General features: G+C 56.9%; 1 protein-coding gene across 1 annotated transcript in view; it reads right to left on the bottom strand.

Moving 5' to 3' along the window:
* The window catches only part of ATP6V0D1 (ATPase H+ transporting V0 subunit d1), a 43465-nt gene that overhangs the window by 3368 nt on the left and 21174 nt on the right, over positions 1-18923 (bottom strand). Inside the window, exons 2-4 of the mRNA XM_055298591.2 lie at positions 12151-12322; positions 3147-3325; positions 1716-1795 (exon numbers count right to left, since the gene is read on the bottom strand). Coding sequence (XP_055154566.1) covers positions 1716-1795; positions 3147-3325; positions 12151-12322 — 431 coding nt within the window. The remainder of the gene's footprint in view (positions 1-1715; positions 1796-3146; positions 3326-12150; positions 12323-18923) is intronic.

The raw sequence follows: 18923 nt of genomic DNA, 5'->3' as shown, positions 1-18923 counted from the left end.
GGTCTGTGTTTACGAGCTAGTGCCTGGGCAGCCCTCGCTGGCGACTCCAGCTAGAACCAGTCAGGCCCGGTGAGGGCATGGGTGAGGCTGGCGGACAGCCACACCCCTCACCCTGTCTCAGGGCAGGGAACCCGGCAACAGGCCAGCTAGGCGCGTGCATACACGCAAACACACACACACACACACACAAACACACACGTGTGTATGTTCTCTCTCCTCTCAGCTAACTGGCTGGCCTGTGCCCTATTAGCGGAGCGGGTGAGAGCACTCACTTTTGCAAACAAGCTGAGCCACGTGTGATCCCTGGCGCTGCCAGTGACTTATTATGTGGCTTTAGGCAACCCACCCTACTTCTCCGAGCCTTCGGTTTCCCCATTTTCACATGGGGATAACGACACCTTCCCAGTTCCTAGCGCAGTCCGAAGGATTAAAGAAGCTGACAACCTTCCCACCTCTGGTTTTAGGCCCTCTAATCTGCTCTCTACATTGTGGTTAGAAGGGGCTTTCTGAGAAGACTCTGCTCTGTTGGAAACCTCCACTGGCTGACCCTGCCCATGGGACTATGTTCAAACTTCTGGCCTTACATTCAAAGCCCTGGGTAGCTTGATCCCATGCCTGCCTTTTCTTCTAGACGTCCCCCCTGTCCATCTGGAATGTGTCCTTCCACAGCAAACTGCCTGCCACTTGGCCCATGCTCTATGCTTTCCTTTTGCACGTGCTGGTCCCTTGCCGACACCACTGCAACCTCCAGGCAGGCCCTTCCCCTACCACCAACCCTCACTGTGCTCTGGCCCAGGCCCCTGCAGGGAGATTGGCGGGCCTGGGCTCAGGCTGCAGCCGAATGTCCGCCAGCTCGCTCCAACCAGGGCAGGAGAGGACTCTCACCCAATAGACAGGTGAGGTCAGCAGGACCCTTGGCCAGTGCCATCCTCAGCCCTGCTTTGGGGCCTGCCCACTGCAGATCCATGTTCCTGACTACAGCCCATCTGGGGTCCTGGCGCTATAGCTCAGTGCCTCACTGCAGCCAGAGCAGAGTCTATCCCAAACACCCCTAACCTAACTGGTCTCAGGCTACTTTTTTTTTTAGTTTTTAAACTTTCCTCTCCTCTCTGGTCCCCTGGCTCTTTAATCTCTTTGGGCCAGGGTAGTGCTGACCCAGAAATCCCCAGGGGTTGCCCAGTCTATGCTACAGCCCGGTGGGAGGCAAGAGGTGGGCAGGGGATAAGGACAGTGGGAAGTGGCACTGACTCCAAGCTTGGGAACCTACGAGGGACATGAGGACCTGGCTATGCCTCGCCAGATCCCTCCCCCCACCATAAGTGAGCACACTGTTGCCTTTGCTCAAGTGCCTGTCCTTGCTGGCAATAGCTTAGATAGGGCGGTTCCAGGGGCCACGGCCTGGGTGGTAGCCCGTGACCCTCCTGGATGCTGGGGGAGTGGCTGTCCAGGAGCCAGCTGTAACAGGCCAGCGGTGGAGCACCAGCCACTCCTGCTGATTTTATCTGAGCCCGCCACAGGCACTATGGGATGGAGAACCTGTTCCACACAGCCTTGTGCCCAGCATGGGAGCCAGAGAATAAGCAGAAAAGCCCCTGGGATAGGAGCCTGGCATAGCTGCATCCTGTCCCAGCATCTCACATAAATCACCGCCCTACCACTTCCCCCAGCCCCACCCACTGACAGACCAATCCCCCATGGCTTGCATGGGGCATTACCTTGTAGAGGGTGTTGCGGATGATCTCGATGTTCATCTCATCAAGGTCCTGCTCTGAAATGCAGTCCTGGAAAAAAGCCGCTGGGGAGGAAACATGGTTTGAGGAGTGGGCAGGTGGCCTAGGCCAGAATCCTGATGTTCAAATACCCTACATGGCACAGAGTGCCCGTGCCACAAGGCCCACAGGGCTGAGTATTGAGGGGTCCCCAGCCTGGGCTGTTGCCTTGGAAGTGGCAGAAGCAATGCTCTGGGCCATGTACACTGACCTGAGCTTCTCCTGCCTCCTTGCTCCTAAAATTGATTTATAAAGGAGGCAGCTAGCCATAACATGATCTAATCACCGCTGGGGCAGACCCAAGCTCAGACCATGCCAAAGACAGGCTTGCATAAGAGGCCGTGACATCCTCCCTTCTGGAGGGGCAGCTGTGGATTCGGGGCCTAACGCCTACTTCTCTACACTCCCCAGGAAGGCCTGGCGCCCACATTTGGAAAACCAGCCTCCTCCTTAGGACAAGTCCAACAGCAGGGTAGGCACAGACCAGTGACCCAGGGGGCCACTGTGGGGTTGGAAAGAGAGGCCAGAGCAGGATAGAGCACCCCCATCCCCCAAGAGGGCCTGCAGACTCACTGGTCTATCTCTTCATTAAAAATGGAGAAACTGAAGAAGCCACAAACAGCCCAGAACCAGCTCAGAGCTGCTGGGAGAGCCTACAGCAGACAAGGTCAGCAGGTAGGGCTCAGGCCTCTCAGCTCAGAACCCAGTGCAGCTTAGAGCCCTGTGGTTCAACCCTGGTGGCTTCTTGGAGATGGTACCCCAGGCCCAGGACTCTGGCTACGAGGACACTTAGTGCCTTCTCCTCAGCCTCCTAAGCAGGCAGGAACTAGTACTGCCTAAGCAGGGCTCTGCAGGAAGCTCTTGATTCCCCTTCCCTGGCTTCTGACATGGACCTTGCATCCTGCTGGACGCTGTCTGACCTGGCCCAGGGGACCTGCTCGGTGGAGGGAAGTGGCGGTGTTTGCTTCGCTCCTTGCCTCACAGGCAGCCACTCTGGCTCTACTCAGGCTCCAGCTCCAGGCCACAGTCTGTCGGAGCTCTCAGGACTCCAAGGGACTTGGGCCTCTCTCTCACTCTTCTCCATGAGCTCAGCCCTCCTCTGCACTCTGGGAAATCAGACTGCTTCACAAAGTGAGACAGTCCCAGTCAGGCCCTGGGTAGCCTGCCTGGCCCAGCAAAAGCAACAGGACAGGAGCAGAAGAGGGGTGAAGTGAGGAGAGAATGGGAGGAGGAAGTTGAAGGGAGACAAAGGTAAGCAGCAGTGGGCAGGTCTCACTTTCTGGCTCAGGGTCACCCCCCAGCGGGTCCACAAACTCCACCCTGATGCGCTGATGCTGACACCACTGCCCACCTCCCATGACCACCACAGCGGCTCACCAAGAGGCGTGTCCACCAGAATGGCATTGTAGAGCTCAGCAGGTGTCTGAGCAATGTTCACGGCCTCCATCTGCTCGAAGCTGCCTAGTGGGTGGCACTTGGGCACGAGCTCAGCGATGGAGCGCTGGTGCAGCGTGCCCGTGATGAGCAGGATCACGTTGTCGATCATGTAACTGTAACTACAGGGGGCAGGCAATAGCAAGGAGCCCATCAAGGTGGGGGCCGGGAAGTCCTGGCATAGCACCATGCCCTCGCCCCCCTGCACAGGCCATCACCCCTTAACAATGTGTGCTGACTCACGGGTGCTGCAGATAAGCACCAGTGTCTCCTCTCCCTCCCCATGTTCCTCTCAAGCTTGTGACCACCCCCACTGCCAGAGGCCTAGGACAGACACAGCCCCCCTCAAAGAGGGGGGCAGGGGATTCATGCCCTGTGAGGGATTGAGACACGAGTTAACTACCCCACAGCATGAACAGCATTCTAACAGGACACGGGAACGGGGCACAGGAGGTGAGATATGCAGCCCAGCCCAGGGGGTGAAGAGTGTGAGAGCCTGGGAAATTAAAGGGCTAGGAGAAGAAAACGTGTTCTGGGAAGAGGGAACAGCATGTACAAAGGCCTGGAGGCACTCACTGAGTGATGGATGCATGGGAAGAACTGGCACGGTCAGGACTAGCAGAGGGAGAGAAAGGCGCAGCAGCCGGCAGCATGGGGCTGCAGCGGGCGGCGGGGGGCAGAGGCTAGGCCTGGAGGGCCCTGGCTTTGTTTTGAGCACTAGGGATCTATGAGCAGGGTGTAAGCAGGGGAATCGCCATCCAGTTAGGGTCACTCTGTCCCCCAGTGGGGACAGAAGAGGAAGAGGCAGAGACAGCGACAGGAGGAAAGGCTGAGGAGTGGAGTGGAGAGAAGCTTCTCCAGGGAAGGCCAGCAAGGAGCCAGTGGGGGTTCTCTGGAGTGAAGGCCCAGGTCAGGCAGACCTGCACAGCCCATGCCAGAGATAGAGAACTGTCCTCTTCTTTTAGGGCCTGAGGCCAGGGCTGGGCATTCACCTAGGATGGCCTGGATAAGACCCAGAGACCTGAACAGGAGGCTGGGTCAGGTCAATCCCAGGCCGAGGCTCCCATCACTCTGCCCTGCAGAAGGCCAGCTCTGTGGGGTACATGGGCAGCAGAGGGGGCTGTGGAGCCGGGGAGGGGTGAGACTGCCCAGTTCAGACTTGGCAAGGGACAAGGCTCTGCCTCCAACCAGCTACAAAGGGGCTGAGGCAGAGTTCTGTGTAGTCACCTGTGTGGGGATGCAGTGAAGGGCAGAAAGCCCCAGTCCACAGTTAGGCTGCAGTAGCCACAGCTATCCTCCAGTCTGTCACCAGAGATGAACTCAGGGTACGGGGGAGCTAAATGAGGCCTAGGGGAAATTCCTCCAAGGTCAAGGTGAGGCACCTATAGGAGGATAAAAGTTGGGGTGGAGGCTGTTCTGAGCTGGGCACTGAGCACGGGTCTTGTCCTAGCTTCTGCGTGGGCCACAGCTAGGCCCCTGCCCTGTGACAGGACCTTGTGCAACTAGTGCTCAGGCTCTCCAGGGAAGACCTTGGTAGGAGGTGTCTTCCCCCATACTGAAGAAAGAAAGGAGGGGAGGTGGCAGCCCAGGGCCCAGGCCTCGGTTCAAAGCACTGGCCACTGGGGGAGCTTCCACAGGGCCCTCTAGAAAGGCGGCAGGAGGAAAAGGCCCCAGCTCCTGTCCTGGCCTGACCCCCACTCCCCCTGCTTGCTCTACACTCCCCCAGCTCCCACCCAGCCTGGCGCCCTGCGAAGACCTTTGCTCTCCTGGGCCTGGGGCCAGGCAACTGCCCTCTCTCCACCCCCAATCTGGCTGGGTCAGCTACAGGATGTGCACTGAGAAGAGACAGTCCCCTAACTCCCAACCATAACTGAGAGCCTCAAGCAGGGCCCACTTGCAGCTGCAAGCCAAGAGGCCCAAATGGGCAGCCTCCTGCCCCCAACCCCACAGTGCTGGCAGAGTAAGGGACCTCAGAGCTCGCCAGAGCTTTGGGCCATGGTCTGCAGCTCCAGCTTGCATCTTTGTGCGTGGACAGCACACACGCCTCCTGCCTATGAGGCCTCCAACATCTCACATACCCCAGAACCCATGCTGCATACGCGCCACCCCGTAATACTCTAACTGCACCCCATTCAGCCCCAGTGTAGCCTTGGTGCTCCCTGAGACAGCCACAAATCCCCTGCCCCCAAGCAGAAGGATGCTTTCTTATGCTCTCACTCCCTTTCAGACGGGAAGAGGGAGAAAAAGCACACCCAAGGCCCACCTTATCCAAGTGATCCCACAACCACTAGCATTACCAGCCCCACTGTCAGAGCAGATAAGGCCCAGAGAGGGCCAGCACCAGGCCCTATCACACCACAAAGCACAGGAGCTCCACGTCCCCATGGCAAGTGTCCACACACCTCCACCCATGGCCAGGGCCCCCTGCCTGGCTCTACATACCCCACCTTGTCTCATTTTCTCAGAGGGATCCCCACCAGTCAATTTCCTTTTTTTCAACCTCCCCCTCCTTGCGCCCCCCACTCAGGGCATCTGTTTATGTGGGGGAAATGCTGAGCCTAGTAAGGGCCACTCACAATCACACCACCCCAGCCCCTTCAAGGCCCTCTTCAAACCCAAGCCAGGCCAATCGTGGGCGATCCTGTGCCAGACCCAGCACTTCCCTTCCCGGGCTGGCTATAAGCTTGTTGCTGCTGCAGCCCTGCTTTTCTCTCCTGCCCAGTGAGGGGCAGAATCCTCTTTTTCAGGAGATGAGAGGCAAGACAGGCCTGGCAGAGATAAGGCTGGCCCAGCAGTCTGCCTTTCTCCCAAGGCTGAGGCCTTCGGCAGGCAGGGAAATCCTCCTCTTCCTCCTTGCCTGGCTTCAGCAGCTGCCTCCCTGCCCCCAGAAAGCCACTCCACCATTCCTCCCCTCATTTGGCCTCAATAGGAGGGAATAAGGTTCCAGCTGGTCAGCATCTCCCTCCAGGGGAAGACAGCTGGGGAGTGGAGGGCCGGCTGCCCGCCAGGCCAAAGAGGCCCTTGTGGGGTGGGGGTGGGGCCGTCTGTATTCCTCTGCCCAGAGGTCCTCCCTTGCCCTGTGCCTTCAAAACTCAGCTTGGGCCCACAGACATCTTGGGTTGGAGTTTAGGAAGCCACTTCCTCCAAGAAGCCTTCAGAGTCCCTAGCCAACCCTGCCCCTCTGCTGTGCCCTTTGGTGCCACCTGCTGGAACAATATGGCTTCTCAACCCTGGGGGGCTGGTCTGGTGCTGGTGAGGCAGCCATGATGCCTGGGTAACCCTGCCAGCTTGTCCACTGCAGTCCCCAGCAGGGGCTCTGGTGAGCTGCTAGTGACAGTATCCGTATTCAATCACATCTGGGTCCTGAAGAGCCCTGTGCAGAGTGGAAAGTGAACAGAAATATCACTGTTTCTGAGCTCTGTCCATGGCCTCAGCACACCACCTCTCGAGACTTAGTTTCTCCTCCATATCAAGATGAGTGAGGGCCAGGCATGGTGGCTCACACCAGTAATCCCAGCACTTTGGGAGGCAGAGGTGGGAGGATCTCTTAGCTCAGGAGTTTGAGGCCAGCCTGGGCAACATAGCAAGACCTCATTTCTATTAAAAAATCAAAAAAATTAGCCAGGTGTGGTGGCATGCACTTGTAATCCCAGATACTTGGGAGGCTGAGGCAGGAGGATCACTTGAGCCCAGGAGATCAAGGCTGCAGTGAGTTATGATCATGCCACTGCACTCCAGCCTGGGCAACAGAGCAAGATCCTATCTCAAAAAACAAAATAAATAGAAGATGAGGGCGGGTGCTGTGGCTCACGCCTGTTATCCCAGCACTTTGGGAGGCCAAGGCAGGTGGATCACTTGAGGCCAGGAGTTTGAGACCACCTTGGCCAACATGGTGAAATCCTGTCTCTACTAAAAATACAAAAATTAGCCAGGTATGGTGGCGCACACCTGTAATCCCAGCTGCTCTGGAGGCTGAGGCAGAAGACTCACTTGAACCTGGGAAGCAGAGCTTGCAGTGAGCCGAGAACGTGCCACTACACTCTGGCCTGTGCAACAGAGTGAGACTCCAGCTCAAAAAAAAAAAAAAAAAAAAAAAAAGCATATGAGTGAGGTGTGGCTCCAACAGAGATAGTGAGCTCTAACCTGCTCATAAAAGTTCTGCCTCTCCCCGAGGCCCAGTTGGGTCCTTCCACCTGGTCTGAGCCTTCTGGGCCTCACGGAGCTCCTGCATGCTTGACCCCAGGCCCAGGAGAAGAGTGAAAGTGCTGGCACTCCTTCAAGGCAGGAGCCAGGTCTAGCCCAGGACCCCGAAACCACAGCAAGCCTACAGCCCTCAACTGCAGAGTCCTGCCATGGACCCAGAAACAGTGACTGTAGATAGCAAAGACAGGAACTTGCCAGGGGAGTGGGGGCCAGAGGAACCTGATGCCCCTCTGTGACCAAGCAGGGCCCCAAGGTTGGGGTGACAGGTCCTGGAGAAAATCACAGATGTGCTCACAGGCCCATTAGGCATTTGAGGCCACCGTCCTGGGACAAAGCCTCTTTCCAGCTGCCCACTCCAGGCTGGTGGCACTGAGGCCCCTGACACAAGAGAAATAGGGGCCCTCAGATCCCCCAGGTGGTGCAGGTTACCCAAGCCCAGGCTCTGCCAATGGGCACCTGGGCTAGGCCCCCTCCAGGGAGGCTCACTCATTCAAAGACAAAGGCCTTTAAAGCCCACCTGGGACTCCCCAGAGGCCACACTCACTCCTCCCACAAGTCTCTCAGCTTCTCTTCCAGGACCGACTCTCTCAAGGGAAAACATCATGGAATGGCCCAGATCAAAGTCCCCTCCAAGGCCAAAAAACCCTGACAAACACTATCCTAAGTCTCACAGCAAGGTAATGACTGGGCTTGGGCACGGTGACATAACAACATGTTAGTGGCATGAAACTGAGCCAGATCCTCTCAAGAGCACATGACGACAGTTCACTTCAGGGGCCCTATCTCACTCAGGCTGTCGGCCCCATGCCAGAGAGCTGCCTCATGCCAGACAGCTGCCTCTTCTCCAGCCACCTACTCTCTCCAGTGGCCTCTCTATCCCTACCTGATCCTGGAGTCCTCCCAATGCTGTGAAGCCACCTGTGACCCCCAGTTCCACTTGCTAAAGCTGCTCACAGTCCTCTCCAGGCACTGTCTATACTATCACTGGTGCCATCCCACTGCATCCAGGCATCTCCCTCCCAGCCCCAGGCCTGGCCCAGAGCAGGTACTGGTTATGTGTGTGGCTGAAGGCTGGCCAGGACCTACAAAAGCAGGGGACACTGTCTTCACACAGAAGGGCAGAGGCAGCCTCAGCCAGCTCCTGCTTTCATCACCTCCTGGCAGAAGCCTGCTCCAGCCAGCCTGGGGCAGCTCCAAAAGCAACTATGAGGCCTTGAGGGATGGAGCTAAGGTGACCTCTGTGATGGTCCCAACCTCTGTCCCCAGCTGGGCCAACTTTGTCTGTGGGCAGTCAGGGCACTGTTCCCTCAGGTCTTCACACCCAGGACAGGTCCTCTCACTGATGCTTCTACTGCCTGGAGGACTGTACTCTCCTCTCTGAGTACATTCTTCTGGGTTTTCTAGGGTAGCTTCCTCATTCCCAGAGTGGGCGCCATACCTGGAGGCTGTTGTGTGGGGCACAGAGCCAGGTGCACCATGCTCGCTACTCAGGACATGTATAGTTCCCTCAACCTAAAACCCCCCTATTCCAATGCTTCCCTTAAATGCTTTTCCCCTCAGCCAAACTAGCCACCTCCTCAGGGAAGCCAATCGTGAGCCCCAGCCTGAGGGAGCTCAGGCCTCTATGGAAGGCTTCACCCCTTCCTGCAACACTCCACACACACACTGGGGATGGCCTGCTGGGGCAGAGTGGAGAAGGAAGAGTGGCCAGAGAGGTAGGAGTTAAGTCAGAAAGGTATCATGGGAGCAAAAAAATAGTTAAGGGAGCTGGGAGGTGGACACCGCAGAGTGGTCACGCCTGGAGACCTTGGCAACATGAAGGTCGGGGTGGCTTTAGCCAGGGCCTTGTGGTGGAGTGACGGGACTGTTGAAAGCTCGAGGGATGAGGGGAAATGATGGAACAGACAGTGAATGTAAAAGTTTAGGTCCCACGAGATGGTTTTTCATTATTTGAGCTTGCTTAGATGCTGAAGAGAAGAATTTGGAAGGGAAGGTGCCTGCACAGACAGGAATGCAAATGAGTGGCCACTCGGCATCCAGGGAGTAAGGTGAGGGCACTCAGAACATTGGTGGAAGGATCCAAGAGAAAAGGAAGGGCACTTCTGCCATTGGAATGGGGTTCGGGGGTGGGGGGGCAGAAGCAGCACTGGGAGGCATATTGGCTTCTACTGTCTTTGTGAAGAAGGTGGGCCGTCTGCCCAAGAGGAGGCTGGGGGCAGGAGAGCAATGGTGTTTAAGATGGGAAGGTGGTCTTTGCAGTGCTGGTGGGGTCTGCAGGGTGCTGAGTAGGTAGAGCCAGAGGCTGCCAGGCAGAAACAAGCTGAGGCTGGCTAAGAGGGTGAACATGCATGCCTGGCAGCAAAGATGACCCCCCTCAAGGCTGGCTTCCCCAGCTTTCCTCCCGGCAGTGGAGGTAGGGGGAGGGCGGCTCCAGGCTGGAGGCTGCTGGGATTCCTCCAGGGCTGGGGGGCTGCCAGCCGGGTGGGACCATGAGTCGGACGGCCAAGAGAGCTGCGGATGTTGGCAGAAAAGTGCTCGAATGATGGACCAGGGAACTTCAGCTGGGGAGGGCGGGAAATGAAGACAGAAGGGGTAGCAGGGGAGGAAGCAAGGCCTAGTGTCCCGCTGAGTCCGGAACCCGTGTCCCACAAGGGACTGAGAGTGGGCTGGAGGGCCTAAAGCCTGTGGGTAGAGAGGGTGCCTGATTCAGCAATTTCAGGGGTGGAGCAGTTCCAGGTGGTGACATGGGCCTGGGCAGCCATCAGTGGGGGTGGCTGAAGTGCAGACCAGAGGAGCAAAGCAGCAGGTCATTGGAGATGACGAGGTCATGGACCAAGCAGACACAGGCCCTGATGGGCTGACACGTGACTGCTGAGCTCCTCCTGAGTAAGGGCAGGAGTGAGTGGCTGGTAGGACTGGAAGCCACAATCACCCATGAATGGAAGGGGTGGGAAGTGGCAGATTCGGACAGCCTGCCACAGGACAGCACTTGGCTGCTTTAAGCACCCTTGGTGCTTGCAGCCAACCTCCAGCTGCGGTTGTGCGGCCTCAGTCACGCTCAGAGCCCTCTCCAGTGTCATGGCCTGGCAGGCTAAGACTAAGACAGGCCAAAGGCTAGCTGCACAGGCAGGTGGGCTAGTGGGCAGTGGGATGGGTGACATCTACCCTCTGACCATGGGCATGGGGTCAGGCCTCCTCTGGCCAGCCTAGCTGGCAAGGCCAGAACATTCACCAGGAAGCTGAAGCAGCCTTGTGCAAACAAGTCTCAGGCTGGGCTCTGGCAACAAATGTACTGCTTCCTGGTATGTCCTCAGCTCTGGCTTTGCAGCAAGGAACACAGAGACCAAGGCCAGGGAATGATCAACAGATGGGGAGCTGCAATGTGACCCCTAATGTGGCACCACAAGAGACACCCCATTACCAGCCTCCTGCCCCAGTAGGTCCATGTTGGCATACCTTGATGGAGGCCAGGGCAGCAAGAAGGCTCTCAGGAAAGGAGGCCTGTGGCCAGGAGAGGGCTTGCTTCCTAGCTTGGGCATGTTCCCTGGCCCTTCAGGTGTCCCAGCCTGTGACTCCTGCCTGAGAATGCAGCCCTTTGGCTGCAGCACTTCCTTGAGCAAGTGGATCCTGGGCAAGTGGCTCCTAACTGCAGGGGGTAAGAATCAGGTCAGGCAGCAGGCATCTAACTCTGTCTCTGTAGGGACAAGTGGGGCAGGTGTGCCAGGTCCCAAGGAGGAGAGTGGGGGCACCATAATCAAGGAATGGTAAAAGTTAGTCAATACCCAGAGAGTTCAGGGAAATGCTTCACCATACTGCACACTCAAACTCTGCCAATGCAGGGTACTCTCCTAGATGCTAGCCACCGAGTATGCCTCTGCTCACTACCCCTGTGGGGCCACCACCTAGGCTGGGGCTATTTCTTTGTCCACCAGGACTTGGCTCATGGCTCTTGGGACATCCCTGCAAAGGGACCCTCTCTACCTCCCTGTGCAGTCCCGGTGCCCTCCCTGAGCCTGCAGATCCCAAGGTCCTTTCCTCTACTCAGCTTCTCCAGGAGCTTGATGAAGGCAGAGCTGTGCCCAAGGGTCAGACAATGAAGAAGCTGGGGCAGCCAAGGGTCATAAGAATGGGGGCCTGCCCACCTGAGTTCCTGAGGGCTTGCGTCAGAACTGAGAAAGGCAGCTAGACGTTCAGCCTGCCCCCTAACTCTACTCCAACCCAATCTCCCTGAGACCCAGGGCCATGGTCAGAGCAGATAGAGAATGGGCCTATCCTAAGACCTTGGCCTTTCAGAGCTCTGTCCATCCCCTGACACCTGAACCCTGGCATGGGGATTGGGGCCTGGTGAGTGTTCTGTCTGGGTGCTGTAGGGTAAGAAAAAGGGCTCCCACCTTCCCAGGTTTCCCTGCCCCAGTCTATGTGACTGAGGGAAGAGGCTTCATCCAGCACTACTGCGTGGGACACTCTTGCCTGCCCACCATATCTTCAGCCAGTAGTGAACGTGCTGGTGACCCCATTTTATAGGTGGTGGCCTGGAAGTCCAGGGTTGTTGAATGACCACGCACACAGTCAGGGAGGACTCTGAAGGTAGGGCCTTGTGACAGCTGGCCTGACAGAGCTGCCATCAGCTCTGACAGCTGACACAGGCACGAAGGCAACTGGCCTAAGCCACACTGGGGCCAGCTTCTGCAGGGGTAGCTATCCTGCCCAGGTGAGAGGAGAAGGCACTACAAGGCACACTCACGTAATGAAGTCTAGGAAGCTGGCGAGTGGCTCATAGGCATGGTTCCTCATGTGGCGGAACTCCACCACCATCTTCTCCTTGAGCCGGTCATCGATGACTGACACCGTCAGAGGTGATGCCTCGTTGGCCAGGAAGTTACCATAATCAGTGCTCTGCAGATGCAGTTTCAAGTCTGAAACCCAAGGGCAGGGGGTAAGGGCTAGTCTTGCTGGGCCTCCCCAAGGGTCCCAAGTCCCCATCCCCACCCCAACTCAGCCCCAGCTCTCCCCTGCAGTTGTGTCCCGCTACTACCCTGACCTCCATCTCCCTGTTGGCTGAGGGCCTACCACAGGGCAATCAGCTAAGGCCCTGGAGATGCACCAGATCTTTGGGCCACAATCCAGCACATGGAGCCCCAAAGTTCGAGCATAAGAGGAATAGTTCCTCCCCAAGATGACAAGACAGCCTGGGAAACTCCAAGGTCCAATCCACAACCCACAGCCTTTGAAGCCCTTCTGTATGTTAAGCTGTAGGCTGGCCCTAACCTAGAGCAGGGTAAGTCATGAGCCCTGCACTCCAGGGCCTCAGGGTCAGAGGGGCAAGCCAACACACCCCGAGGCACATGAAATACAGGACATGCCTGAAGCTGTGGGAGTGGAGTGGAGAGGGCACCAAAGATCAGACTGAGAAGATGAGAAGGCCACAAAAGGCTGGGCCACAGCAAAGGGCAGGGGCAAGAAAGTACAAAGGAAACAGCCAGGAGGATGGTGTGAGTGACAAGTGGCCTGCAGGGCAAATGAGTGGCATGCAGGGGAGGTGAGGCTGGCAGGAAAGACTGAGCGTCCCTTCAGAGTGGCTGGAGACAGGCAGACCAATCCTGAGGGTTTTCCTGAGCATTCAGAGACGGGGTGAGGGAAAAGGAAGGAGAGGCAGAGCAGAAGGGCCCGGGGGAAGCAGGCCAGGGGAGAGGCAGTGGGATCCCGATGAGAACCTAACAACAGTCTCCCAGAGTGTTTTGTTTGTTTGTTTGTTTGTTTTTAAGAGATGGCATCTTGCTATGTTCCCAGGCTGAACTTGAACTCCTAGGCTCAAGTGGTCCTCTGGCCTCAGCCTCCCAAGTGGCTGGGACTACAGGCATGTGCCAGCCAGAATGATCTTTTTAAAACACAAGGCAGACCATGCCATTCATTGGCCTTAAACTCTCCCCTACTCCTACTTCACTCAGAAAGAGTCCCTTCCGGACCCCTCATGTGATGGTCCCACCATCCCCGCTTTACCTCTCTGACAGGTCCTGCCATTCCCCCATGCTCACTATCCCCAGCCATGTCCCCACCTCAGGGCCCTTCCTTGTCCCCTGGCCTGAAAGTGGAGCTGTCTCCCTCCCTTCCTTCACATCTTTCCTCACACGCCCCCTCTTCAAAGGCTTCTCCAGCAGCCCATCACTGTCCCTTGTGTTATTCTTCTTAGTAGTACTTATCCCACCTGATACAGGACACAGAAGCTCCCTGGAGACAGTACCAAGGACAGTGGCTGAGAAGAGACCCAGGCACATGTTGGCGGAGGCTGGCTTGGAAGACTACATGCCTCTCCGTCCCCTGGGGAGGCTGCCCAGGGGATCAAAGGCAGAGCTGCACTTGGGACCACCTCCACATGCTGTCCCGGCCACGGCCTCCCCAGGTGTCTTTGAGGCTCAGGAGACCATGCTAGCCTGGGTTGTTTAGAGAGGAAGGGAAGTGGGGCATATAAACCCTCTACAAGCTTAGGGGACCCCTGTGATGCCCCTCCTGCTGTACTCCATCAGGAGAAGACAGCCCCAACCTGGAGTCAGGCGTGCTAAAGGAGAGATGGAATATAGCACGTTGGAGATAGGGGTATGCACAGGTCTCTGGAATGGACGCCTTCCACCTGCATCTCTGGGGGGCTGGTGGCAGGCCACACTCATGACCTCTGTGGCTCCTGGGCACTCACGGAGTGAACTTCAACCTCCTGAGGCCTGCAGGAGACATCTGCTGCCTTCACCATTACTCTGCAATTGACCACTACTTTTCTCCCATGGCCACTCAAAAGGGCATAGAAAAGAAAGCCAGGCAGGGCAGGCAGAAGCCACCAGCCCCTGTTCTGCTCTGTGAACCCCAATGCCTTTTTGCCTGGGGGATGTGCACTCTCTTACATCCTACCCCAGGCCATCTGCAATGAGCCCTTGCCCTGGGATCTCTTCTCACATCCTCACCACGTCTAACCAAGCCCCAGCTACTCCTAGAGTAAGGCATGGGTAAGAAAAGATGCTTTGCTCAGTAAACTTGGGTGGTTGCAGTATTTCATTACCCATTTGGTTGTTAACTGTTCTTAACTGTAATTGATGGTCATTGCTGAAACAATATATTGCCTGTATTTCTACCTCTAGAAGTGGGTTTCATGTGCTAGATTTTAATATCCTTGAGCTTGGGCAAGTGTGCAAGCCTTTTTTTTTTTTTTTTTTCTGAGATGGAATCTTGCTCTGTTGCCCAGGCTGGAGTGCAGTGGCACGATCTCGGCTCACTGCAACCTCTGCCTCCCGGGTTTAAACGATTCTCCTGCCTCAGCCTCCCGAATAGTTGAGACTACAGGTGCATGCCACCATGCCTGGCTAATTTTTTTTTATTTTTAGTAGAGACGGGGTTTCACTATGTTGGCCAGGCTGGTCTCGAACTCCTGACCTCGTAATCCACCTGCCTCAGCCTCCCAAAGTGCTGCGATTACAGGCGTGAGCCACGTGTGCAAGTCTTTTTAAGAGAAACATGATTTGTACAAAACTGAGAGATTGTTAATACCCCGATGTGGTTTTTGTGGATGTGAAATGGTGAGAATATTAACTGGTTCCTCTTACTGTGGTATTAAAATGAAGCCTTCTTAATTTATCAAAGTCATGTTCATGCTCTGATTTTATATACTTGGGGTTCTGGCCCAGGCCTAGCAAGTGCTGAAATCTCCACTAGGGGAAGCTGCAGAGCGGATGGCAGCTGGGAGCCAGGACTGGAATACAGTTCTCTGGGTCAGACCCAGGCACTGGTGAGGCAGCTGCCAGACCAAACCTGTCTGCTTATTCACACAGCCACTGCAGCCAGCCAAGAGCCCTTCTCAGGCCAGGAGACTTCTTCCTTTTCAGCTATAGCCTGGGCCTAGAAGCCAGGCCAGATGTAAAGGGTGAGCTCCAGGGAAAAACTCAGTCCTTTGGGTGGTGGCACTCCTGCCAGTGACTCCACTATTCCCTGGGACTGGGAGTCTGGACCCTGGTCTGGCCTCCTGATCCCTCCCCTCCAAAGCACCAGGGGCTGGGCCTCACCCGGGCATCTGTGTACACACTGCTCTTCCAGGCTCTGGCACAAGCTGCTGGGAGGCTTCCCCGAGTGAGCTGTCACCTCCCACTCAGGATCCTCAAGAGCTCTCAAGCAGCATGAAACTTCCTCTGCTCCAGCCTCCCACTTTGCTCCGCATGGCTTCTCTCCCTAGCTCAGCAACTTCCCCACTGCCAAGCACCTTTCCCCTCCCTAGGCCTCCATGACTCTCTATCCAACACCTGGCACTGGTCAGGGGGGAGTCCCCTCATCCCAACATGAAGCAGGCAACCCAGATCTACTCTAACTGGAAACACATGGGCTGTACGGTGTTCTCAGCCATGCCAGGAGCAACCTGTGTGCTGGACCTCTCAACCATGCCCATTTCAGCCTCAGGAACAGAAATCAGACAGAACATGAAACCTGTCCAGAGTCCCAAAGTTGGGGCGTACAGGGGCTGGGATGTGGAGCAGGCCTGGGGGATTCTGTCTGTCCCCAGATCTGGTCTCCTCCTCTCCTCCCCACTCTGCACCTCCTTTACTGCTCTATTCCCCAGCCCTTGACGCAGGACAGGCTTTTCAGATACGGACTCAGCTGTCCAGACAGATTTCAGTCCCAGATGAGCTGGCAGGTGGTGGCAGAGGGGTGAGAGAAGCCAGGGCATGCTTTCTTCCCCTCCTCGGAGGCAGCCTGGACACTCACTGCTCACCTGACAGGCATAGACCATCAGCACTGTCACTGGACTGTCATCACTCAGGGACAAGTCCCTCTGGCATCCCTTGTGGCACCATCCATTCCTAGAGAAGCCAGGAATGTGTGCATGTGAATGAGGGGGCAAAGCCAAACAGCGGGCTCTCTTCTGCAGGCCCCCTACTCCTGGGCTCAGCACGGGCCTCCAAGCAAACACCCCTGTGCCTTGGCTGCTGCATTCTGCTGACGCTGCATCTGGGGAAGCCACAGCTCCAAGCACTGCTGGAACGCAGGCGGCTGGGTGGTTTCTGCTGGCGTTTGTCAGATCAGAGCAAACCCGGGAGACTCTACTGAGAATCCTGCCCAAGGCCTGAGGAGTCTTCCTTACCAGGAAACTTATTTTTTAAAAGCCCCCAGGGACGATGTCAAAGGGCTGTTCCAGACCACTTTCCCTGGCCAAACCCCACATCTCCCTGTGACCCAGGGAAGGGGGACAGCCTGCCAGCCAAGAAGGCGACTTGGAGGGGGAGGCCTGCTGAACCCTCAGCTCACCCATGAGGAGACCACACAGGGCTTCTAAACCAGCTCTGGCCCTATTGGAGAAACCTAGCTCCCAGACCCAGTGGCTGGCAGCCCCAAGCCCTAATTCAGTACTGGTCAGGCCTAGGACAAGGCTGGTTGGGATGCTCCCTCCTCCCCAGCTTCCTGCTCTCTGAGGGATGCGGAGGAGGGGATGTGCCTGGGAGGGGACGTGACTGGGAGCAGGATCTAAGCACAGAAGGAGAGGCCTGGAACTTGTTGAGCGCTTTGTGGGAGACCTGGCCACCCAGCCCTGGCCCAGCCTCTGAGGGCAGCCAAGGACGGCAGGGGCTCTGGGAAGCCAGGGGCTAGTTCTGCTCTGGGCCTTGGGCTCAGCAGCCTGACAGCCTCAGTGATGGCCACTGAGAGGCCCAGACGTGCCTGGCCGAGGCATGAGCAAGCAGTGTTCTGGCTAGCACAGACTCGGGGGACCGCTCTGGTCTACCCACAAGCCCAGCTGTCTACCCCAAATCCTCCCATCCATGGCCCAACACCAGGAATGTCTGGCCAGCTTGGGATCTCTCACAGTAAAAGACTTCCTTGAAGGCTGATTTCTCATGTTCAAGAAGATGCTGCTGCTCTCAGGAAGTTCTCTCTGCTGTCTGACCTAAACCCCAACTCAGAAGCAGCAGACCAACTTGGTCTCCCAGTGTCTCCAGCCTTCCCTCAGGCCTAGGCCTGCTCCTCAGTCTGCACCCCAAGACCTTCCCACACCTCCTCTGCTTCCCACATTCTTGTCCTTATGTTCAGATGACTCTCCCCCCAACTCCATCTCCTGGCACTACCCAGGCCTTCTGCCCCACATCTTGGCTCCCTACTCCCAAGACCACTCTCCACACCATCACCAGAATGAAGTCCTCCAAATTGAACGGTTCGCTGTCACCTTCACCCAGCAGTCTATGTGGCCCTGAAGCTGGAGTTCTGCCTCTCCCCCACAGCCTGTGAGGCCCCGTGCCCTCAGCCCTAGCATTACCTCAGCCCTTGACTGGTCTAACAGCGCTACTTGCTGGCCGGAGTGACCTTCCTGTGATCTCTGCTCCAGCAAGTGCTCTAGGGAAGTCCACAGACTGCCGGAAAGAGAAGCCCTTGAAGTGCAGGAAATACTGCTGCTTTCTCAGGCCCACAGAGAGGCTGGGTTGGGAAGACACACCCCCAGCCTGGAAGTGAGAGTCCCTGCCCTCCCGCTCCACAGGCCAGCCCTGTCCACCCTGAGGTTGCCTGTGTCAAGGACCATTGCCCTGGCTCCAGCAGGAGCAGCTGAGGTCTTTGAAGAGGCCTGCGAAGGCTGCAGCCCAAGACCCACCTGGCATGGCTGCCCCTCTCAGGGGTCGCCAGGCTGCACCAGACTCAGGCTGGCCACACTGGGCCCCAGCTGGCACCCCTATCACCCTAGCCCTTGATTAGTAGGAGGACATGGGACACTCAGCCTGCCCAGTGCTTTCTGCTCTCTGTGTGACAAAGTATGGGCTTGGCAGCCAACCCCAGACAGGCCTTGAGAGGTGGCAGCTGGGCAGCCCAGCCCCCGCCCACTTCCTGAAACTTTTCCCAGATCCTGCCAACCCAGAAGGGGATCTTTCAGCCTCTCCAGGGCTCCTAGGGTCAGATGGCACACGGCCTTTTCAGCCCCCAGGCCTCTGCAGTTCCTCCCCAAGGGCTACAGGGAGGCAGAAAGGAGGGTCCTGGCCCATGCCAGAAGGTTGGTCCCACATGCCCCAGGGCCCAGTAGGCATGGAGGCAGCCTCTGGCCAGCATACTAGGCGGGGCAGCCCCGCTCAAGGCTCCCCCGTGGCCTCATGGCCAGTCCATGGAGGGGTCTTGCCGGCCAGCTGGCCACAGCAGAGTGTGAGAGGACAAAGTGTTCCCAGACTTTACTTCTGCTTTTCCAGAGGTCACTCAGTGAGGCTCTCCTGGGGAGCTCAGGGGTTTTCAGGAATTGAGGCCCACTGAATGGAACCAGATGTGAGAACATGCTCCCTAGACTCTGGTGTGCCCACAATGCCATTCTCTGCAAGGGTGACAGAGCCTTGGAGCCTGTTCTACCACTCCCCTGGGCCTGGCTAAGAAGTCTGCTTTGAAGGGACTGGACCTGGGTTCTACCTCCAATGCTACCATTTCTACTGGCTCAAAGTAGGAAAACTCAGACAGATGGACCGATGTGGACAGATGGCCAGGCTGGTGGCCCAACAAAGCGAGAGCTGCCCTGCCCCTCCT

The sequence above is a fragment of the Symphalangus syndactylus genome, chromosome 11 (assembly GCF_028878055.3).
Source record: "Symphalangus syndactylus isolate Jambi chromosome 11, NHGRI_mSymSyn1-v2.1_pri, whole genome shotgun sequence".
Lineage (NCBI taxonomy): Eukaryota > Metazoa > Chordata > Mammalia > Primates > Hylobatidae > Symphalangus > Symphalangus syndactylus.
The sequence above is the reverse complement of the archived record's forward strand: the minus strand, read 5'-3'. Positions and strand labels throughout refer to the sequence as shown.